This window comes from Ischnura elegans, chromosome 1 (genome assembly GCF_921293095.1).
Source record: "Ischnura elegans chromosome 1, ioIscEleg1.1, whole genome shotgun sequence".
Taxonomy (NCBI): Eukaryota; Metazoa; Arthropoda; class Insecta; order Odonata; family Coenagrionidae; genus Ischnura; species Ischnura elegans.
The window spans coordinates 81,444,217-81,469,188 of record NC_060246.1 but is presented as its reverse complement, the minus strand read 5'-3'; the positions used below and the strand labels follow the sequence as shown (position 1 = coordinate 81,469,188).

Sequence of the window (24,972 nt, the reverse complement as noted above, 5' to 3'; positions counted from 1 at the left end):
AATGCCAAATATATATGTTTCCTAACTCTCCCCCTTTTATGACAGTCACGGGTGTGCGATGTCTTTGTTTTGGGTCCCAACACTGCGGGGCTTAAGCCATACCCTCAAAATCCGGGAGCAGGTACCTGGACCCCTCTTCTTACATTACCCCTCTTAGTGGTAAGGGTCATGCAATTGTTTATCCAGTCATTTTGCGAAATAAATATTTGTCCCTTTCTCAAAAAATATAAACTAAGAATTGAATTATTTGTCTTTTGAGCGGCGTTTATAATTTTTAAACCAAATTCTATGATGAATATTAACTAATACAGTAAAACTTCGATTTTACGCACTTCGATTTTACATCAAGTCTCGTTTTTACGCAGCGACACTCAAGTCCGGCCGGAAAGCATAGGGAATTACAATGGTGAAACTTCGATTTTACATCTTTTCTTGATTTTACGCAGTTTTTCGATTTTGCGCAGCATAACCCCATCCCCAAAGAGGCCGCTAATCTTGATTTTACGCAGTTGTCTTTCGACTTGTTTTGAAAATTCCGACTGGAGCAATATGAAGTTAGGTTATTTATTCGTCTCAATGAGTTGCAAAAATGAATACATAAACGGTTGAAATGGCGTCGCGCTGTGTGCGTGAAACTAAAAACATCGCGAATCTAATAATTGCTTCCTCGTGCGCCCTCTCAGCAATAGTTCAGGCTCCGAACGAATATTTACGAACTCGAATATCGCTCTTAGTTCAAATTTGCCGTAGAAGGATATCGAAGCCTAAAACATACGGCAATCGACGTGTATGCGTAACTACTTTTGATTAAGACAGATGATCGCCGGAGATATTAGCATTTTCACCTTTCGTTTATTATTCGGCTTATTGATCGACGCTGTTTATAACATATTTATTGTAATTACAGTAGATGGCCGTTAATCCGGAATTATGAGCTACGGAATATCTATCCCTCACGGAAGGTTTTGTGGAATTTTGCCGGCGCAATGTTTTCCGTCGCCCCAGCGAAATATAACGGCGAAATGAGTCGTTAAAAATCCTCCCGTACCAAAATTTTGGCTTCCAAGGTAATCCAAAAAAGATAGTCGAACTTCTAGTATGTAGGTAAGTCGATGGTGATTCAACATGATGGTAAAGGCAGCATGCGTTGTTTCATTCCGCGGGCTAACCCCACATCTGCGGGACGAATGGAGGCGAGGGAAAGTTGCTTGTGCGGCGCACTTATCAGAACTGACTCAACTTTTATCTCATTGTCAGTGGGTTTTAGTGAAACATGATCGGAACTTTATAGCTATTATCTTAACTCCGCTAGGTGGCAAGCGTTTATTTTTAACTGAACGGGAGTTAATGCCCTCGGAGAATAACTCACGTCGTCAATCGTCTTGTAATCATTAAAGTCAAATTCAAGACGGGAGTGATATGGCAGTCCCTTTAAACTCAGGAATGGCTTAGCACCATTAAATCGAAATACAAAAAGTGTCCGGTGTTGTTATCAGATATGGGGAAGCAAAATATTACGTGAAGATGAGTCGCACGGCTTGTAAGTCGAAGGTCCCGGCGCTAAATTCGCGGAAGAATGCCGACAGAGAAGCTATACCCGGTAGATTCAATCTACTAATGCTAAAATTTCATTGGAAAATGCTTTTTTAATGCGTAAAAATTATAGAGGGAAAATTGTTCCGGACTATTAATCATTTTTTTATTCGTCACTGGCGGCATGACGGTAGTTGCGCGGTTATTTAAATGGCTCACTTAAAAAATGTGATCCAAACACCGGAAAAATCTAAATTTCAGAATATCCCGGGTCCTGAGTGCTCCATATTATCTATGGTATGATATTTAAAAGGAGGTAACCGACAGCTGGGGTCATTAGCGCCATAAAGTAAGGGCTGGGGGATAGGAACCTTATGTTGGCATTAGCCAGGTTGTAATGATAGGCTTCAAATGGACCAGGACTTAACGTCCCATCTGATGGACAGAGTGGTGCACTGGAAGTGCCCTCCACATTACCCTCAAATAGGGATAGGACCATCTCTGATAAGTTTCTGCTACTGCCAGGACTTGAACCCAGGCCCACAGGGTGTAAAGCTTTTGTGATGTATTAGCAAAATTTTGCTCCCTGTTAATGGGGTTAATTTGGATGACTATCCTCATATATCTCATTTCTTCAATCTCCAATCTTTGTTTGTCTGCAGGTTGTCAAACAGATTTCTTGAAAACTGCTTTTAATGAGAATATTTTCGAAAATTAGCTTCTCTGCGAGCATTTAGTATCACCATTCCGAAATTTCTCCTGGGTAACAGAAGTAATCTTAGTGCCAGAAATGCTAGCAATTCAACCATGTTGTTCAACCATGGGAAAAATTGTTCAGGAATGCAACACTGTTTCTCTTAAGGTAACACGTCGTCTGTGGTATTGCTTGTGAGTAAATCAGATTATTAGGCTTCATTTTCTTGCCCTCAAATGACTAATTGAATCCAAGAAACATATCTGACGTGATTGAAAAATATTTCATGCTCTTTTACCTACAACCTCCCATATGAGATTTTTTCTGGTTCCGGATCTGGCTTAAATCAGAGCTATACAAAAGTGTATGACTAAGCCTTCTAAAAATAACGAGCAAGAGTTATCCTGAAAACTATACTCCTCCTCAATACCAACACTTGATTTTACACACTTTGATTTTACACAGTGCCCATATTTCGGTCCCTCCAACTGCGTAAAATCAAAGTTTTACTGTATGTTGATTTCAGTATAAACATCAACATGGATATTGCTGCTGCATTAAATGCATTAATATTGACGGTAGAGCTTCATTCAACAATTCTCAGAATAAAACAAGGAATTCAATTCAAAGTCTGCAATTTACGTTCAAGCAACAATTATCCATATAGCTAATTCATATAAACAAAGCATGATTGACCGAAAACCAATGCTGCTGGTAGGGTTATAAACACCTAAAGGAGGGAGCCCAACTACCCCCAGAGTCCGAGATAATGCGGAGTTCCCGTTAGAAAGGGTCAAAAAAAGGTTGGTGCTGAGAGTGTGTGATTATCTGCAACATTCTTCTTCACGAATGCCGTGCAAAAATGCTCCATAAGGGGGGGACAGAAGAAATGGGGCTCAGTGCAGCAGTCACGCTAAGGCCAGAACTTCACCATCTTGAAAGGGCTAAGACAGTAGAGAGAAGAATGAGCAGAAAGAGACAGGAAGTTGTTGGAGAAATTAGATATTTTCAAGGAGAAATTACAAGAGGGCCTGACTGCGATCCTGCAAGAGTGTAGCTGTAGGATCACTGAACAAGAGAGTAAAAAAGTGGTGGGAGAGGTGATTGCTGAAGTTGGGGACACTGCGGGTAAATTAGAGGAGCTAGATTCAAGCCACGCTACTATCACGATCAGCACAGAAAGTAAGGAGAAGATGGAAGAAAACAAAGCAGATTAAGCAGATGGCAATGGTGATCAACAATCCACGAGTAGAGGAGTCCATCTGGACGAGAGCGTAAAATAAAAAATCCCGAGACATAGTAAGGTGGAATGCGCTCAGCTAACCATAGTACCAACAGCAGCAGGGGCTGTGCAGATGAAGATCGGCATTCAATGAAAGAAGATGGTTGAATCAAGGCCTAGGAATGCCAGAGGGAGGAAGAAATGAAAGACAAGGGCATGATTGGGGACTGCCAGGAGGCTGGCGATTCCCAGACAAGAGAAGGAGTGTAGCCTGGCAAAGATACTCTCCCGGCCAGGAGCATGGGGATTTCTCGGGCAAATACAAATGGCTGATCGACAGGAGAGGTAGTGAGTGGAAGAAGGAGCAATGTGCAGTGTGTTTGCATCGCCTCATTATTTTATACTAAGTATCATGCTGTAAATTTCCTACTGTGCACAGTCACCTCGAGTGCCACTTGACCTGAGTTACAAAAAAGTGTTGTAGATGCTATAAATCTAATGCAATCAATGTGAAACTGGAGTTAATGGGAAACAGTATTTTATGAAGAGATGACAAGAGCCAGCTCCTTACAAGCCCTGATAAAATAGATGCTAAGAAAATTCATACACTGGGGCACTCCAACTACGGCAACTTGGCTAAAGGACTAAATAAAAAGAAATGGAAGGAATAATTATGGATCTCAGATAGTTTACAGTTTGTTACGCATAAAATTAACCAATGCATTTTAGTTGAATGGGGAAAAAAGTGAAAAACGAAAAGCTGTCTCCGATAAAAGTTGCACTTACCAGTAGAACCTGAGCCAGTAGAATTTTTTCTAAGGCGCTTTCTCCGAAGATTTGATGGAGTTAGGGATGAAGCATGAGATGGTGAGCCACTACGCGGATCAGCAGTTGATATCCATGTTTGTGTGTCACCTCCTATATTTGCTGCAGTGGCTTCATGTTTCACAAGCATGGCCGCAGTCTCAATTACTCCCGCACCTTTGTGGATGTTAGGTAAATCAGCTAGACCTTTAATCATGAGCATTTCTGCGGTCTATAAAGGAACAATTAATGTTTCAGCAAATACATTCATCACTTCCTGATCCATAATAAAAACCAATATTTATTTACTTAAATCCAACATAATTCAAATTACTTTTAAAATTGATGGCAGCTGATTTTGAGATACATTAACTTCCCCATAATACATGAAGTCCACCATTGTTTTCAAGTCTGAAAATTTGACATCTTTCAGGATGACAATAGGATGTTGACAAGGATTTGCTGCAAATAAGTTCTGAAAAAGAAAAAAACCATGACTCATGAACAAAATGACAACTAGTGACGCTGTTCAAGAACTATACACAACTATAAATTTTGGAAAAGTGGCAAAGGCTACATAAAGACATGAGGCTCAATTTCTTCTTACCCTTTCTGGTCCAATTTTTTTTAATATATCATTTTTTTTTTCAAAATAATTTCTAGGAAAAAAATGACGATGATGATGATTGATTGTTGCCTTCTAAATGTTCTTATTTTATTGTTTCAAGTAAAAATCCACTGGTTTAATAGTATCCATGTTCTATCAAAGAGTTTATTCTTGGAAAATTTTCGAAGTGAGATACGTATCTCTTGAAATAATGTATAATCCCTTGAGCCATTATATTATCGTTATCGTATAATTATATTGAAGTTAAGAAAAGAGCATTCCGGCACTGCTAATTTTGCCATGACTTCACAATTCAAACATCAACATTAGTGGCTGAGATGAAATGAAGTAGTGCCAAGTAAGCAATTCTGGATCAACCAGGGCTAATACACAACACTAAAGATTCTGCCCAATCCCACCAATTCAACAATGATTTTCTTCTTATTGCTATGCCTCTGGAGTCTTTCCCTAACCATAACCTAATTCACCAGACATTTCCATGACTTCCCTAGCTAGTATGAACCTGATATTAAAGGATATTAAAACAACCATGTCTTCCCAAACAAAAAGGGTGGATTAAAGATGTTGTGTTAATACATTTATGTTTGAAAAATGAAAAAAAAAACACAAAAAGAAACATTTACATCTGCACATCAATATGAGATGAGGCCATCCTCTGTTGCACTTGCAGCTTAACAAGTACATATGCAAGGTGATGGTAAAGTGAGACTGGGAAAATTTTGATTCAGATATTCAAGTACATAGGTAGTTATCATTGTTAGGTCAATTAGGTTGGCGAATGATCTGGAATTGATGTGATTGAGGGTGAACGATTTTTACTGCAGGTATTTGCTGAATTATACATTCAAAGAACTTGGCATTATGCATGAAGAATCACAAGAACACCAAACTCAACCACTTTTGCAAAGCCTCAACAGCATGGTATGTGAACCTCGATATTGAAGCAGGTGATTACAAACTTGAGGAGAAATAACTTTACAATTAAGAAGGTGACTTACCTAGAAACAGACAAAAAATAAAGATATTAGAAAGAAGGTAGCACTCTCAATGTCAGAATTTATGACATTTTCTGACTTTTGAAAAAAATGAGTGACTTTTGCATTTGATTAAAATTGACTCTTAGCAAAAAAGTTGGCTCTACAATCTGGGTGGGCAAGCCACTATACGAAGTATTAGCCATTAAAATGAAAGAATTGAGATGATGAAAGCAGAATGTTTGATTTATACTGTTATCAATGCAGTTGATAAGGCATTCACTTAGTTAAAATTCTTAAACATAGATCCACAACAAATGACAAGCCGTTTCATTTTAATTCCACAACCAGAATCACGTCCTCTCATCGACCAACCACCACCACATTCCTTTAAAACATTACTACTGGATCGTTCCCGTTGACATTTTTACAACATAATGGAGAAAATAATTAGAAGGCAGTGCCTAGAGTTGTTCACTGTATTGGGGGTCATTCCATGTCAGTTCATCCAGGCATGACACCCACCGACTCGGATTTTGATGACACTTGCCAATTTTCATCCTTCCATGCTGGAATGAAACAGTGTAAAATATTTCTTGGCTATCTCTAATAGTTTTTTTTTCACGACCATTTGAAGTTTGGGTGAAACTGCAGTTTTTCAATGAATGCGGTCTCCAGAGGCACTTGCACCTCCAGAGGGAAATAATTTGTCTCAGCCATAGTTTCCATCCGATTCTTATGAAAATTTGCAGGTTTTCTATAGAAGTCATGAGGATTCCAAAATCTTATTGAAAAATATCCTAAGGAATATTGGAAATTCTCTAAACTCGCATGTTTCATAAGATTTTAGAATATTTTGCGTCAAAAACATGGTTCTATAAAACATCAAATTTTGACCTGAGGCAATATCTGGATCAAGCTAAATTATTTTTTCTAATATTCCTCAAGGTATGACCCACCACCTGTAAAAATAAAATTCATGGCTTTTTTCTTGCTTTGTTGTTAAAAAAAATTTTATGCAAAAAAAATCCCTTTTCACGACTCTGGTCGTCAGTGTTGGGTCCTCCTTCAAGTGTGATGAAATGCTTGTGTTAACTGTTTTCTATATATAAGAAAATATTTACAACATGTATCTAGTGCATAATACATCCAAAAATTAAAACATTTTTTTATGTGCAGGTTGTTTTTCTCCCGATAAGAAAAATATATTTTTGAAATAGAATGTTTTAAGGAATTCATAGCTCTTACCCATCATTGCTGGGGATAACTTAATTGTTGCTATATAAAACACATCAAAATACAGGATGCATGTCAATACGAGTCAACGTTCTCCATTTTGTATTGACAAAAAACTTCACGAATGTGTTTTACTTCAATAATGTTGCACAACTTGTAAATGAACAATCACAATATATAGTCACTTTTGTCTGTGCATCAGTTTGTAGTTAAATAGGATAGTATCCAAGGTCTTCACTGAGGCCTATCTCTGAGAAAGCTAATATTTCAGTTACACTAGAGTTACATTTTTTCCCAGTAGTGGTAATTCCAAGTTTTCCTTTTAAATCCAAGAGCTGTCGGTTCACACGTTCAATGTCTTTCTCCGAGAAGTAATAAATTTGTCCTGAGCCTCTTGTGGTAGGAGTTTCCACATAACAAATGACATTATTTACAGGAACATTGCAAATATCTTCTTTCTCTTTTGGCCACTAAAATCATAAAGAATTTCACTTTTATATCTAATGGATCAACATCCTTTGACATAAGTTGCCCAAAAAACCAGTGATTGTCATACAAGCAGGCCGCAAAAGAATTAGTACAAGTTTTTGTCAAAATTTCTTCCCAACTTGGCTTTATCAAGAAATTGTGGACAGAACTGTATGTGGTATCAAAGCTAATTTTTTTTGTCGCAATAATGTATAGAAGAATGGTAGCTACGAGTACCTGGGATTGTTTTTACAAGGTACCAGTGAGTTTCTAATTGTTGCCGAATCATTGATAATTGTTCTTTTTTTAAAACGTAAAATGAAATTTTGTCCACTTTGTACTTGCAGAACTCAAACACCTTTTCAATGGAAGTCATTGTATTACCCAGATCCCGCTGAAGGCTTTCTCTTGTAAGAATGCACTTAACTGTTCCACCTATCCCATCACATGGAGATTTCCCATGACTAGTTGAAAAAAAGACCAAGAAGCATGGAAGTCAAAGTCCTGGTGATGATGGCACAGGTTTATAAAGTTTTTACAGTTCATATATTGGCCAGCACAACCATCACAGAAATATTGCACTTCCTTTACTTCAAGGAACTTTTCCTTTAAAAACTGAGTGACTATTTTTTGCGTTTCAAATACGAAAGCTACATCATGTTCTAGATCGTCACAAAATACACACAAACTTGACACACATAGATCTTTCTTCAGATGTCCACAAGTATAAATTACCGCTGGATGTAGGGAACAACCATCCTGATTCCAGTGATGACCCTGAACCTCATCTTGTATTCCATAATGGTAGTTTTCACTTAAATCCAGCAAAACAATGGCTTCATCTGGCTGTAGGTTATTTTTTAGTTCTTTTAGGTATCTCGCCTGGGATTTGTTTATGAAGGAATGTGGGAGAAGTTTTTCCCGATTGTTCACCAGACTATTCATGCATTCATCCAGAGTCACTGTTAACCTAATTTATTGGGTCCGATCTGTTGTCACCCATTGTATGTCACTTCATCTTCAGGGTCCCATTCTTCAAATTTACTTTTCAGATGCTCCTTCAGTCGTTTTTCAGACATACATTCTGAACAGTGCCGTAACATGCAATCCCTGTTATCTTTGGAACATACCAAGTAGTCAAATAGGTCGTTGTAGGTCTCCTCTATAGAGCATCCATGGAGAAGAAGTGATGCATTCTGATGGATAGCACAGACACACAGAATGGGTTGCAGAGGAGCCTGCCAACACGCACCATTTAGGCCGCAACAGACAAAATTTTGAAAACCCTATTTTTACATGTGGGAATTCAAATTAAAAAGCTGCATACAGCTCATTTAGGTTACTTAGAAGTAACCTCTTTTGCTTGTGGACATTTTTGGACACACTCACCTTATCTTTCATTCCTGGCATATGGTGTGAATACTCGTCATTTTGGTAAAATGACTGAACTAAGTCCACTGCAGTTTGTTCTATGTTTTTTCCCCTCCTTGGATCTGGTATGGCTATGATGCCTTTCATTCTTAGAATTCCCTACATGCTGAATTGTATATTCACTAACATTAATTTCAGTGGCTACTTTTTTCCTACTCCACGAAGTCGGAGCTAGTGTTAGTAGCTGAATTATCTCTCGCTGACTGCCTGCTGTCACCAGTTTTTCTTTTAGTAACCCAACTAGCACATCCATATCACTCGCTTTATCAAGAACTTCTGAATCGTGCTCTGGAAGGAAATCTTTATCCAGTACTTTGAAAACCTTTTTGTTCAAAGTAGAACAACATTAATGAGGTAAAAAACATTTTTGAAGTTTTTTGTCAATACAAAATGGAGAAAGTTGACTCGTATTGACATGCATCCTGTATTTTGATGTGTTTTATATAGCAACAATTAAGTTATCCCCAGCAATGATGGGTAAGAGCTATGAATTCCTTAAAACATTCTATTTCAAAAATATATTTTTCTTATCGGGAGAAAAACAACCTGCACATAAAAAAATGTTTTAATTTTTGGATGTATTATGCACTAGATACATGTTGTAAATATTTTCTTATATATAGAAAACAGTTAACACAAGCATTTCATCACACTTGAAGGAGGACCCAACACTGACGACCAGAGTCGTGAAAAGGGATTTTTTTTGCATAAAATTTTTTTTAACAACAAAGCAAGAAAAAAGCCATGAATTTTATTTTTACAGGTGGTGGGTCATACCTTGAGGAATATTAGAAAAAATAATTTAGCTTGATCCAGATATTGCCTCAGGTCAAAATTTGATGTTTTATAGAACCATGTTTTTGACGCAAAATATTCTAAAATCTTATGAAACATGCGAGTTTAGAGAATTTCCAATATTCCTTAGGATATTTTTCAATAAGATTTTGGAATCCTCATGACTTCTATAGAAAACCTGCAAATTTTCATAAGAATCGGATGGAAACTATGGCTGAGACAAATTATTTCCCTCTGGAGGTGCAAGTGCCTCTGGAGACCGCATTCATTGAAAAACTGCAGTTTCACCCAAACTTCAAATGGTCGTGAAAAAAAAACTATTAGAGATAGCCAAGAAATATTTTACACTGTTTCATTCCAGCATGGAAGGATGAAAATTGGCAAGTGTCATCAAAATCCGAGTCGGTGGGTGTCATGCCTGGATGAACTGACATGGAATGACCCTTGGACAAAATAATGGGTGTCTCTGTTAGGGAACTAAATCACAAAAGTTAATAACTACGAAACTTAGTAGTAATGGTTGGGAAAAAAGTAGCAGAGATACAACGCCGTAACTATATTTTATATCCGAATTGTGAGATTAAATAGATATAAAATTCACTGACTGCTCCGTAGGACATGATGACAAAAATAAACAATAACTCACGACCACTAATAAGCATTAATTCGAATGAAAGATTAGAAAAAATACACAAATGTAAGCTATTTTCCAGATTATAATGTATTCTCGGGGGTTTATGTAATGCATACGCCGTTTTTCTCAAGTCTGCCAAATTTACATACTACTACATCACGAAGGAATAAATCAATAAATGACAATTATTCGTCAAACATATGAAAATTCTACCGAAGGGCATATTCCGTATTACAATTAAAGTTTCTATGTTAATTCAAAAATTACCTGAAAATATGAGCTGCATGCAGAGAGGACAACCCTATGGGCCCGAAGTTGTCTTCCTTCAGCTGCCAATGTCACATCAACCAACGACTCACTGTTCAATAAATTGGTAAATACTGATACAAAATTCGGCTGGTGATTATTCCACCGTAGGCAGAATTGTTGGACATCCATATCTAAAAGTATATCTCCACGACTCAGCGCTGAATTTAGCACGGAGATTGGGGTCCCCTCGACGACTTGGATAACTTTCAGTTTACACTAAAAACCCGCCATTATAAACCGATATTTCACACGCTTCCAAAATACCGAAATCGCTGCCACCCCGACAATCCGCTGAATATTTTAAAACAGCATCGGAAAGTCCTTGTTTAACATTTAACGATGCCTTCTATTTACTTGAGTTGCCTTCTTTTTTTATAGATAGACCGACCCAATCTCGGAGTATGACGCCCGTAAAATTTAACGTGACGTCATTACAGCAGCAGGATATACATAAATGCAAACGAACACAAAATCGCAATTGAGAGATTATTTACTCGAATCCAGAGGAAATTATTGATATGTAAACACATCACAGAAAATAATTGACAACTATTTATGATACACACTTGGTAACACCGGAAGATTAAGTCCCATAGAGTCTTAAATTTGACTGTTTCTGATCTCACTCAAGTCACCGATGCAAAGGTGTTATTTTTAGATATGAGGGAAGGAGTGCTCTTGATATCGATTGTACGTCTGTAATGGGTGTCGCACATCGACAAGGTGGTGATAGGGTTCTTTTCGTAATACTTCCTTGAATGATGTACTCATGCATCTAGCTAGGTGGTGAGGGCCAGTAATACATCGTGATCATGATGTTGACTTGGAAGGCACTTGTCCTTCCGTGTTAATGTGCATCGGCAAAACAGTACTTTCCGTTGTGTGCATTTCCGAGAAATCAGCTGTGATTAGTGGCGTATTACCGTTTCATCCTTATTTGATCATGTTACAGCTCCTCACTGTTGTATTTCACTTTTATGAGTTGCGTGAATGAATTCTTATCAGCTAGGCTTGTATTTAGCCCCTACTTCTAGAGCGCTTATTTTTTAATGGAAGAATTCCACTTGTTGGGGATCCAAGTTTGCCATAATATTGAAAGCCATTTTCAAAGGGTTAGCGGGTAGTACCGCTATAAGTTGTGTTACCTTGGCCGTAACACAAGTCAACTATAAGCCCTCTACCCCTTTTCCCCACTGCACTATAACAATCAATGGGCAAAGGAGCTTAACCAGTACTCTCCTGTCCACAGAGGCAAGATTGAATATTGAATAAAAACGAGGAACAACTTGGAGGAGAAAGAAGTGGATATTTGATGCAGGAAAAAGCTCACAATCACAAAAAAAGTTCAGATATCATGATGATTGCAGCCAGTGGCGTAGCGAGGGAGGGTTTTGGGGGATAACCCCCCCCTCCCCTACAGCTCAGAGAAATTTTTAAGTTTAATCCATTTTACTTAATTGGAATTTAAGTATACCGGGACTAGCCACGGTGATAACTTTACGGGAGTCACCCGCAATGCACAATTGTGCGAAAAATCCACAGGGAAAAAATCATTCGCCTTGACCGGGATTAAATGATTAGTGGGAAGCAAAAGGTCATTCGTCATGGCAAAAACTATGAATAAGAATTGGAAAATATTAACTGAACAGAAATAGGTTGAGAATAATTGAAGATATGGAATATTTAGATCTGTATGGCAGTCAGTAAATACTGCTGAGGTTGAGCAGCCAGGAAGAGAGTATGGTGGATGAGGACAACATAGGAACAAGGATTTTAAAAAGTCATCACGATAAGTAGCGAAGAAAGTGGTGGGAGTGAACAGTAACATATCTGAGCTTCTCAAAGAATACAGGTCAATTTGAAGGACGAGATTTTCAGAAGAAAATTGTTTCGTAAAGAGCTGTGTGATGTATAGTGGTCTTGGCCTCAAGATTTTGTGAAGACAGTTCTAATTTGCTACTGTGAAAGAGGAAAGCCTGAGAATGTAGAAACTAGAACACTTATACTAACGGTCATGATACTAATATATCGATATATTATATGATATATTAGTACCATGCTAACGGTGCTCAGGATTATCAATTGTTAATGTAGTTAATTGTGAGCCCACTACAGGGACTGATTTTAGGTGAGGAAGGATTAGGAAGAGAACAGGATTTATAAATAGACTTAAATACATAGATCCTATCGTGAATCATTAGCACCAGAAGGATGGCAGGGGTCATTTGACCCATTTTTCAGAATTCGAAGTAATTTTTCTCGTATTAAAAGATTTTTTTAATTTTGAAACTTTTTCACTTTCATTTTGTCTGTATTTTGATAAATTAGCGTAAATTCAAGTATAATATTTTGTTTTTAATTTTTATGACAGGTTATACCTAGAAGGACAGCCGGGGGTCATTTGACCCACAACTTGTTTTCACCCTATTTTCTATTTTTTTCTTGCCCGTGGGCTCTTTTGTGTCATGTATGTTATAAAATCACCAATAGGCTAGTGTGGTAGATGATTTGCTTGATTTTGAACCAACAAGTACCCAGCTCGATGCCGGTTTCGTCCCATGGGCTCCCCCTGGTATTTCAAAACCTAGGCATAGTGACATTTTGTACTCAACCTTTTGATATTTTACAGGCAGCAAAGGGAAATAAAACGTTCTCAATCGTTGCTGTGCGTGAAATTAATGCTGTTATATTTTTTATAACTGCATTAATCTTTATTCTACGATTTATCTGTGATCTTTATTTTGTATTATTTTTTATTTTTGTATTACTCACACAAGAAAATCACACGTACCCTATGAGTGTTGTCACTATCCAAGGTTCAGGGCTCGTATTTTCAGAGATATTATTTTTCATCAACGCCACATCATGTTTAGGATTACTGTTTCATTTTTCTGGCCTGATGGAATTATCACTTGGCCTTACCCCTTTGCCGGGTGTTCTACTGTAGCAACTGTAGTGCCGCCTGACCCTGTTGGGGTTTGGGGTGGGCAGACTCCTGTGTTGTGCCCCGGGGCAAAATTCTCCTTTAGTGAGCGAAGGAATTGGGTGGACTGTAAAATTGTATTGTAAATCCTACCCTTGGAATCCACAGGTAGGATGGAGAAGAAACATTACAGCGAGTTCTTGGAAGATACGAATCAGCACCCGGTTGGCGGTTGAGGCCCTGCCTTTAGATCGGCAATTAGCATTACTTGTGAAATTTTCGTGCTTTCCTATGTAGGTATTTGAAATACTCTCCAGTTCTCTATCCCTCTAAAACAGCTGGAGAAGAGTCTGCCGTATTTCAATTTCGTTTGTAGATTTTTTTGCATGCATGTCAGTAGTGAGTTGAGGAAGAAAGTAAGAAGTCAAGAAAGATATCAAGAGAAGAGAACCATTGCCATGCTAATAGCTGCTAGGGAGTATCATACACCAGAGAGTGTTCTTGCTGCTTTGCAGGAGTTGGAAGAAGATCAGTCTAGAAGTGAATCGGAAACATCAGTCCAAAGACCATCTGTCCAATCCATCATCATCTGCAGGAGTTGGAAGCAACAATTCCAGTTTCGAAGTCCAAGATAGTGAATCCAATGGCGACTCCAGTGAAACAACCAATGAAAAGAAGCTGCCCTTTTAAGCATTACACATATGCCAAATAAACAAGACAAATTTGAAATCAAGTACTGGGTTTTGCCAGATGTGAAATCAAAATGCTGCCTAAATGCATTTCCATATTGTGGCAAAGATGAAGATAGGCCATCAAATCAGGCATTTGGGAAATATAAAGTTATTAAAGTGACCGAAAAAAAACAAGAATTCAGGATTAAATGTAACTTGTAACAATTATTTTCCATTATTCCAGCTAGCGGAAAATTTTAAAAGGGAAATTTCTCTTGTAGGAACAAGGGGCAGGAGGCACGAAATTGTAATCCATACGTTCAAAAACACCTTAGGCCATACAATTACACAGTATCAGATAAAAATGAACAAAAATGTACTTTTACTCAGCAACATGAACTAAGACAACAATATTTCCGAAATGAATACAAGAAAATCAGAAATCATCCTATTTCATAATAAAAACAAAAAGGGAGTAAACGTGGAGATAGAATGTATCACTTTATTTACACTTCTTCAAATCCAATAGCCACATCCTCACTGGTACAAAAAAGAAAAAGGTGCTATATATCACCGAATTGCACCAATAAATCTTCCGATGTAATATGCCTACAATAAAAAAAAATATTTAGTGGAAATAGCACTGAAAAAATTACTGTCTGTCTGAGATTTACAACAAAGTGCCTGATAATTTAAAAAAATTAAGCAAATACTGCGAGCCCATTCTGACTATTGTTAAAATATTAAACACAAACCTTGTACTGAGCGCATGCATTTTCATGATTAGATTTGCTATTGACTAAAAATATGGTTTAATTCATGGTTTTAAAAAATATTTGCTAATAAATCCTGACATTATAAGTAACATTAAATAATGTAAAAAATTATTTTTAATGAACTGATTTCACAATTTATACGATAAAACCGAATATTGGCTGAACATGAGGCGTTCTATTCCAAAAAACATTTTAGAGGTCAAATGACCCCTAGCCATGGGGGTCCATGTCTTTAGGGGCCCACCTTACAGTGGTGCCACCATCAACGAAATATACGCAGGGAAAGGACTTAAGCAAGTGTCAGAAAATCACCCATAATAGTAGAATAAAGAGGACTTAGTGAAAAGGGCTTGGGCAATATTTACTCAAATAACTCCCACTTTTATATTACACTGGCTTGTTATTTTGAATCTGCAAATGAAGTATATCAGTTATTTTGGTAACTTCCACATAAAAGCATCACCCTCCATTAAGTAACTCTCCTTGACTGGAATATATTTATGATCCTAACAAGGTGGGAAGATAGTAAATTAAAATGATCTTTCTAATAAAACAATCTCTTGGGTAAACAATTTCATCTGACTCCTACTTCACTAGGTTTTTGAATTATTTTTATGATCAATTTAGAGGAAGTTTCCAATTAGAGCAGCAAGTAGAAGTGAAATTTTCTGGTAAGAGAAAATGCTGGATTTAAATACATAGTTCAAATTAGTTTCTTTGGCAAGCGATGGCTACTCAGAGGCCACTTCTCAGTTAGCCAGTTGCCACCCTCCCCAACTCCTTCACTCTAACCTCCCATGACAATAGAATCCAGTATGTGGTAGGACCTGAGAAATCTGACTGCTTCCACCATAATTTCTACTTTTTAAAATAAACAACATACAGTTAGCTGCTTGTGATAGCCTTGATAATTATCCTCATCAAATAGCTGTTCCTCTGGTTTTTTAGATCAATTTTCTATGAATAAATTATGAGCAAATTTATGTATCTCGAACCTAAATGAAGTAGTGACAACTGCTTGACTGCTGGACCCAACCCCTGCGGTCGTCCCTGTGGGGCCCTTATAATCCCTTCATCTGAACCTTACATGACCATACGCTCCAAGGCATATGCTTGGTATGTCTGTATTTCAACAATTTTGTATTTTGAAATCTACATGTATAAGCATGTGCATATTTGAAGGCATCTGAATTTTGCACTGCCTATTTTGGTAGGCAGGGTATTTCATCATTTCCTGGCCTTGATGTGTTTGCAATGAGGTGTTGTGGCAAATCTACACTTTGATATGTATGTACTGTGAGTAGCCATGGTCATACTTAACCCTTTTACTCCCAGCCCATATCAGGTGGGATGTGCGAAGACTGCCAAGGCTATTTTCCGGAATTTGCAACATTTCAGGTTTACAAAATTTTCAGCTATTTACTTTTATGTAATACATCTAGATTTTTCCCCAATACTGAGATATATTTATATCTTATAACCATACATAGATTATGAGGGTTTACTTAAATTACAGCCATTGAAAAGGCCACAATCACAAAAAAAATTCAAATAAGTCGGGCTGATAAATCAGCCCCTGGCAGTTTTCGCTCAACCAGCAATGGCCGACATTTATCGGCCCAGAGGCAGTAAAAGGATTAAGACTGGTCTTATTTCTACACTTTGTTTTGTGTAGTCTGAATATGGGTTTGTTTTTATCCAAACTTATCAATTACCATTTTCACTACAATATTTACGATGCTTTACTAAAAAAAGTGATTAGTAAAAGTATTTATTTCCATTAAACGAACCATTCATATCTTCTGGTTTCCATTTCATACATATGCAGTGGCGCAGTGAGGGGGGGGTTTGGGGGATAAACCCCCCCCCCCCCAGAGCTCATAGATTTCTAAAAAGTTTAATCCGTTTTACTTAATTGGATTGGTATTACTAATATAATAGTATAAGGATGAATAAAATATTGCTCAGAAAGCCGTAAAATTCAATAATTAGAACCATTTATCTTAAAATTCCACAATTTATTAATCTCCCACATCCAGCTTACCCTAGCAGGTATTCCATACCCCAAGTATTAGTTGCACCTAAACCCCCCCACACCCCTAATTCCTAGCTGCACCCCTGTACATGTGGATAATAATTTTTTTACTTCAAATTTAGAAATATCATTTTTCAATCGCGAGAAAACCTAGCAAATCATTATGTCTTCTGAGTAAACTGCTCATCTGTATGTAATGAGGCATTTTGACCACATAAATACTGTCAGTAACAGAAAGGGGGATGAATTTAAACATGGAGAGGAATGGATAGGGAGTCATATCACTTATGATATCCATGATGATGAAGTAAGATAGTCACTTCTGTAATTACATGAGATACTTATTGATAAATTTCTCAATTTTCCAAATGGCCATGATTATCAGGAACACCTATCATAGCTAAATAAAGACCCACAGTATTGTTAACATATAATTGATCTCTAGTTTAACCTTAAAGAGATACACAGCATTGACATGAATATAGCAGTAAACATTCAAAGTGATTATGGCTAATTTTATATCGCATGGCCACCAGAAGGTCATACAGTGACATGTTCAGGTAATTAATAGAAATAGCACTATTAATACAAAAAATGGAAGACCAATCATTAATTCCATTAATATCCCTCAAAAATTATAACAATTGACAGATAAATATCTCCCGCTTAGTAATTAAAATAACCAATAAAATCACATCTTTCTTCCAATCATATTTTTAATTGGTACACATTAAGTTACACCATGGACCTAAAATTTAAGGCAAATGATTCCAGATGACGGTAAGTATTCAGGATAACATAAACGGCTATGGAAGTATAGAATAGTTTCCATCCCCCCTGTAATCTGTGAGAACGTAGAGCAAACCTAACAAAATTTCAAGCAATATGTGAAGTTAAGATTTCCAGAGCAACAAGCGTTTCTGCCATGAAACCTCTCCGAAATAAAGAAATACAAATCACAAAGGGCAACATCTCTCCAATACCCATGGGACCTTGCCTTTACATAATAACCCCACAGTCCACCAATTGAGTACGAGATGGCACAATCATATTATGCCACTAAAATTATCTTCCGGGGAGTTAAGTATCCCCCACTGCTGAATTGACACCCAAGCACATGACAGCAGGGGTGGATCCAGGATTTTTTTCTGGGAGGGGGGGCACAAGGGTCTGACAGGTCTTCTCATACTTGAGATTAAAAACAAAATAGTATGTACAACGATTACTTTAGAAAATATTGTCTTTATTTTGATATGAAAGTTATTAATGTCAAATAAAATTATTGGGGCTCCATAATAAACAAAATAAAATGAAGGTAATGATAACCGTATTTAAAATCTTGTCTATTTTTTAGCGTCAGGGGAGGGTGGGGGGTGCGTGCCCCCACCCCTTAAATCCACCTAAGCATGGCAGAGCACAAAAACATCCTTTTCTTGTAAAAGTAATGCTATACTATGAAAGCATCATACATCCTACAATTCCTCTTACTGTGCAACTAAAGGCACATAGTAATTGTGTACATAAACGAATGCAAATTAAATATGCATGCCTTCATAGAAAATGATATGGAGGAACATAAACAATTCCTGTACTAGAAAAGAGATATATTGAATGAAAATTCAACCATTAACATATGGTTCCTCAGTATAAAATCCTAGATGCAAATCCAAGCAAAAGACTTTTATCCATTTTGTAGGACAAAAAAATCGTCCTACAAAATGGATAAACACGGAAGAATACCCGGAAAAATCACCAGATATCATCATAATCTCTGCGGAAGCCTACTTGGAAACTTTAAATAAATAGATTTTTAGGTGTTTTAACTTACTCTTCAATATGTACAATATATTTTTGTATAATTTTCAGAAACAACAGTGTCACTTAAGTGGAATGTGAAGAACAGCATTCTGTAGAATGTGACCAACTTTGGTAGAAACACTAATTAGTAGTTTCTATGTAAATGCCGCTAATAGGTAAAATGAATGGCTGATTTAGTATTGATTGCTATTAATATCAGTGTGCCTTTCTTAGGCAATCCATCTCGACTAATTTTAATTGCAATTACCACAACTGTGCTTTAGAATGGGGAAGTTCCCTTTAGGGAGGTATTATCTTTCAGGATTCAATGTGTGCCAAAAACAGTTGCCTATAACTATACCTACTTAGTAATATTCAACCAACAATACAACTTAACAACAAATTTGTGGGCAGTCAATGACTAATTATAAATGAAATAACAGTCAACAGTAAAATAAGAAGTTTCAGTTTCAATATCTGGTTTAATTAACGTTTTGATATGAATCCTCCACCTCTCAAAATTCCATTTACCTTTTAATTTTGCTGAGAAATATCTCTTCATTTCTATGTATTTGGAAGACTTTAAAACCACCCTTGAGCACCTGAACATAAGTAAGAATAAATAACATATAAAATAGACCTGTATTGCTATCCCACAGAACAATTTGCAATATGAATTTGGTTGAGGTGAAATGAAATATTGACAGTCAAGAAAAGGAGTAAACCATTAACACCAGAACATTTCATTCCATAACTATAATAAGTAAGACTAAATTAAGTAATATACGAAAATTCAATCATTACAAGTTATTACACACTAGTGTCCTAAAGTAAAGCATAAGTTACGAATAAGCAGGAAAACAGGAAATAAGACCTCAAATTGCACGACGTAAGCAATTATTTATCTTAAGTATTTGCTTCGTACAGGAAAGGAATATTCACTGCTTTGACTAGGAGTGTAACTGCAAGGCAAACACATCTATTGCCCGAGCTCCATATTCCTTCAGTCGCGTTTGCCCTGTTATAGTGTGAAGAGTGTAGCTAATGGCACAACAACACCATTCCACCCCATTTTGCAGGACAGAATACTCAGCTGCCTGGAAGCAGGCCAGACAGACCAAAGTTGTAGAATCCTAAAATGCACCATTTCCAGGCTTTGGTGGAAAATTCGAGACACAAGAGATGTTATTTGTAGGCCAGTGATAGGTTTCCCAAAAGTAACCATCCCACAGCAGGACCGATATCTAACCTTCACCGACCAACAAAATTGGAGTGCAACTGCAAGACAATTGTCACCTAAGTGGTTGCCGTTTCCTGGTCTTGTACTGGAGGCTGAGAACAACAGGTGTGTTTGCCAGACATTCAGCAGTGTACACCCCACTCATTCCAGCATGGAGACAGGCCTGTTTACTGCAGAGCTGTCAACGTCGAAACTGCACCTTGAACGAATGGTGGCATGTGTACTTCAGAGATGAATCCCACATCAGTTTGCAGAACGATTCCCACCGAACATTCATCTGGAGAGAACTGGGTACCCAATACAACCACAGGAACATTGTGGAACAGGACCAATTTGATTTTTATGGGTGTATGGACCTGAATATCTTCATGAGTAGTCTGAAGAACACTGTTACCGCTCTGAGATGCTGAGACCACATGTTCAACTCTTCAGAGGCACAATTGGTCCAGATTTCCTCTAAATGGACAATAATGCTTGACCGCACCACACTGCTCTGGTGGATGAATTTCTGTAAGGGGAACACATTCATCGCATGGACTGGCCAGCGAGGTCAGCAGATCTGATGTTTGGCCATTAGGGTAACCATACTCCCTATTAACTGCATATGTTGTTGTAGAAGACATTCTTAAGTCATGTTTGTTGTTGTCAAAGGTGTACCCTTATCTATCAGAATCTTTCTGACACTTTTTTGGACAAGTTGAGGGACATATGGTGTGATTCAGATTCCTTCATTCATCAATCCATCTGAGATTCCTTTCAGGTAGTATCAGTGGCGGATGCATACGGTGGTATTGTCTTGTATATGTGTATAATCAATGTAAATTTAACTTTCTTAAACTTTGTATATGACTACATTATTTTTTTATTATGATACTAGTAAAGGTAGCTCAAGATATCTTTTGTACCCCTCCCCCTTCAGTTTTTTCTGTGACCACTACTGGGTAGTATGGCCCCTATGGTTCCATGATTATGCCTACCTTAAGGACACTGGTGTAGAATACAAGTAATCTTACCAGCAGGTGGAGTAAATTTGTGGAAACAATTAGCATGCATAAAAATTCCTAAAATCAGATTGCGTTGTGAATAAATTATAGGTAGACCCATTTGAATGCAGAGATCTAGAGTACAATTAAATAAGAATATTTATCAATTCGGTACAGGGGCAAACAATGGGGGCAGTTAAGGGAAACATGCCTCCTCTTTGCAAAACCCGCCATACACATAAAGGAATGTGGCTCACTTTTTGAAGCACACTGTCTGATTTGCAAAAATTATTTGTGCCTTCATTCCTACCAACTCCACTCTGACTTTCAATGCTTAGCAAAGATTCAAATTAAGATGATGAAATTACCCACCTCTTTCACTAAGAATGATTCCACAGTTTTTCAAGCTTTCCTCACAACTTCTACTTCCCCCCTCCTTAGGTAACAGATTTTTTCCCAGTTAATCTCCCCTCAATTCAGGTTGGTGTTACACCCCTGTCCCCACAACTGCACTGAAATGGGAATGAAAAATAACGAAGAAGAGGAAATGGGTCGAAGATTTACGTATGGCCAATTTAAATGGCTATTACATACATTCTATGTGAAATAGCACTCAATTTATCTTGGAACCAACACAGGGATATATCTTTCTACAATAAACAAAAAAATTGATGTTGAGGGGCTTTCTTCTTAGTACAAATATATACACGTAGAAATACTTTAACCATGTCTGAGAAAATTTGAGCCACAAGGCATTAACATAAATATACGTACTGCCTTTCAGTGATAAGAATTATTATACAACCAAATCAAATTCAAAGTTTAAAGATGGAAACACATGCAAACTATGTTTAGGCATGAAAATCTTTAAATATCAAAAAACCCCGGAATCAGAATTATGTCCACAGTGTAAGATTTGTGTCACCATTTAAAACTTCCTTTGAATTCAGAACAAGATGATCCAGGGAAATATTCATAGCACTTAGTTTTTAGGATAAAAATGTCTGAACACTTAAAAACCTGAGATTCAAAGCATTCACATGATTCAAATTTTCAAACTGAATACCATACTGAGGAACTGTTCATAGTGTATTGTTATAAACCCATCTTGATCAGTATCATATTGGCGAAATGAAGATGTCAGTGTCTGAAAAGAATAAAAATTAAATACCATTATACACTACAAAATAAGTATGTCAATATGTCATTTATAAGTACTCCAATTAAGATGATATGATAGGTCACAGCTTAGGGATTTTGGTGTGGAAAGTGGTACTAATTCAACTTTCAGAGTGCAGGGCACAAGTTAAAAATTCATAGCTCAAAAAGTAATAAACAATTCACCATGAAATTTTTACCTCTAGTCTATAAAAGTAATGTATTCCAATCAAATATTTCTATTACCATGGCATAGCTTTTCATTCACTACTTAGTAATACATAGTTTTAAATTAAATTAAAGTTCTTCAAATTAAAAAAAAGTCTTCATTTTATCACCCAGGTATTCTGACTTAGAGCATAGTGTCTTAAAATGATAGACCAGTTACATGTACAAGCAGTAGAAATCAATGCAATTGATTAAATGAAAACATAAGATAGTTTAAGGCACCCAACATGCACCATGCTTAATCTGATTATTAAGAATGAATAATGAGATAGAATGGATAGAGAATACTGAAAAAAGTGTGCACACTAATCCCAGCCTCCCTGATACCTCCAAATGATGAGCCAAGACTTGTGATGAGAAAACAACACCCTTTATTAATTTTTTTCAGGCTAAAATCAATGAAGTACATATTTTAATTTACTAGTAAAATTGTTTGCCGGCCACTCCGGCTATGTTTGTAATTTTCGGGTGCACCCCTTATGACCATTCGATAATTGTCTTAAGTTTCATGATAGCTGCTTGTTTTGCTACATGGCAGCAGACACCAAATGGATAGAAGAGTAAAATTAGCCTCCAAAAGGAGAGGAAGTCGGGTGTGCTCCCCCAGTGGGACATTGCACTGAAAATATTAAAAGGCAGAATATGCCTCATGATTGAGGACAAGGACATGCTACTTGGTCGACCCCTTACATCATCATTAAGAGATCATAAAACCTTGGGATACACTATAAACTAAAAAAAAACAAGCGCAACCGCAAATATAAAATTTTTCAATCCCTTGCTGATGCATAAGGCATTGGAGGTAAGGATGCAAAGACAACTTCAATGGGGATTGTGGCCTCAAAATTAGCCATACATAGGATCCAGCTTTGATATTTAATACGGTGAAAACACCTTCCATTCTTCCCTTTACAACCTCTTCACTTGCATGAACCATTATACATATTCACAGGACACAACTTACTTCCTCAGAGACAGTGAACACTGATGGCAGTATAACGTCAGACAACAATCGAAAAAGGTTTACCACAGGGGTCAGTGTTGGGTCCTTTGCTTTTTTTTGACATTAATCGCAATTATTAACCCAATAAAATTTTAACTTCGAATAATAAGTGTATTATGCATGCATATTATGTAACCATTTTATCAACAAGTAAAAACGTGAGCGTGTTAATTGACGCCAGTAAACACATAATGAAATAGATGCAAACATGGTGTGGCAACAAAGAACTAATGTTAAATGATGATAAAACCCAAGTGGCATTGTTTTCTGATTAGCACATTCTCAAGGAGAATGATCTGCTGCAGTGAAAATTTTATAATTTTAATAATGTGGAATGTATAAAATGAGCTTTAACGAGTCTTTCCTCTTAACATGCACACCAGTTGTCTTGTACACCACTTGAGTCACTTTTACGAGTAAACTTCGAACATAAGTAAAAACTGACTTCTTATAAAATATATAATAAAGTTGAAACTTACATGAAGGACGATACAACACTGAATAAAATCGTCGAAAAATATTGTTCCTCTTCCAACTCTATCATACTTTCTTACTAAGAGACCAACAATTTGATCGGAGAGACGATAACCAAACGTTGTGAGGGCAGTCTTCAATTCATTTTGGTCTATGTTACCAGAATTATCACGATCAAAACTTCTAAAACAGTTCTGCCAGTCGGTAACGTACTTCCACAAGGCTCCAAAGTCTTCGAAGCTGACAGTCCCTCTACTCTGTTTATCAAACATTCCTACAATTTAATTAAAATTTACATTATAATTCATATGAATATTGTAAGTTTTTACCTTCATCAAAAAAGCAAGCGCATAATATTTACCTATCATGAGCCTGACTGTCTCCGGATTAAAGGGTGACCATGTACCATTAGAAAGTGCCAGTTGCAGCTCATCAGCAGATATGTATCCACTACGATCCTTGTCGACTCTTTGACGTGATGTAAAATAAATGACACAATTAAATAATAATAGTAATAGCGAGAGACACAGAAAATACAATTCTTACTCCGGCCACTTACCGTTGAAAAATATCCCATAGAAACTCTCTGCTGGGCAAAGTTGATGCAAATTGAGCCATAGAAATTGGAAATTAAGGAAAAATATTCCCTATAATATAAAAATACATTCATAATTACCGAATATAAAAATAAGCTGTCACATGACACAACACGACATCATGCAAACGCATACATACTGTAAAGACCCTAAGGCCGCTCCTTGCTGACAAAACTAGAAACAGAGATTACAATTTTAGGTACCCAATAATAGTAATCAATTCGAAAATCCCGTTAGGTCCTTTATCTCCCTCGTAATCTACACGTTCACTAACTAAGACAGGACGTATTAGACAAATTTGTAGCAGAAATGAAAGGACAAGTACAACTTGCGTCAACCGCGTCACGTCCTTCTCGACTG

At 37.0% G+C, this 24,972-nt stretch overlaps 2 protein-coding genes across 5 annotated transcripts in view; both read right to left on the bottom strand.

Moving 5' to 3' along the window:
* The window catches only part of LOC124164441 (broad-complex core protein-like), a 55,154-nt gene extending 43,813 nt beyond the window's left edge, over window positions 1–11,341 (bottom strand). The window contains exons 1-3 of one of the 4 annotated variants that reach the window (XM_046541775.1): window positions 10,687–11,341; window positions 4,588–4,728; window positions 4,236–4,485 (exon numbers count right to left, since the gene is read on the bottom strand). In XM_046541775.1, the coding sequence (XP_046397731.1) occupies window positions 4,236–4,485; window positions 4,588–4,728; window positions 10,687–10,857 (562 nt within the window). In that variant the 5' untranslated portion in view covers window positions 10,858–11,341. The remainder of the gene's footprint in view (window positions 1–4,235; window positions 4,486–4,587; window positions 4,729–10,686) is intronic. The other 3 variants (XM_046541788.1, XM_046541769.1, XM_046541781.1) reach the window with 3 other exon arrangements.
* A 6,210-nt stretch (window positions 11,342–17,551) lies between these two features.
* On the bottom strand, window positions 17,552–24,956 carry LOC124164423 (programmed cell death protein 6). Its single transcript, XM_046541751.1, has 5 exons — window positions 24,752–24,956; window positions 24,576–24,663; window positions 24,378–24,484; window positions 24,022–24,290; window positions 17,552–22,300 (listed from the first exon to the last, which is right to left on the bottom strand). Exons 2-5 carry the CDS (start codon window positions 24,632–24,634, stop codon window positions 22,199–22,201), a joined length of 537 nt encoding a protein of 178 aa, XP_046397707.1. The 5' UTR covers window positions 24,635–24,663; window positions 24,752–24,956; the 3' UTR covers window positions 17,552–22,198.
* Between the last annotated feature and the right edge of the window lie 16 nt (window positions 24,957–24,972).

Excerpts from the sequence above, each read along its gene's own strand:
- LOC124164423 (XM_046541751.1), bottom strand. The coding sequence starts at position 24,634 with ATGGCTCAATTTGCATCAACTTTGCCCAGCAGAGAGTTTCTATGGGAT. Across the intron at positions 24,291-24,377 it reads GACAGTCAGGCTCATGATAG|GAATGTTTGATAAACAGAGT; the intron begins GTAAATATTATG and ends ATTAAATTGTAG. Across the intron at positions 22,301-24,021 it reads AGTGTTGTATCGTCCTTCAT|ACACTGACATCTTCATTTCG; the intron begins GTAAGTTTCAAC and ends TATTCTTTTCAG.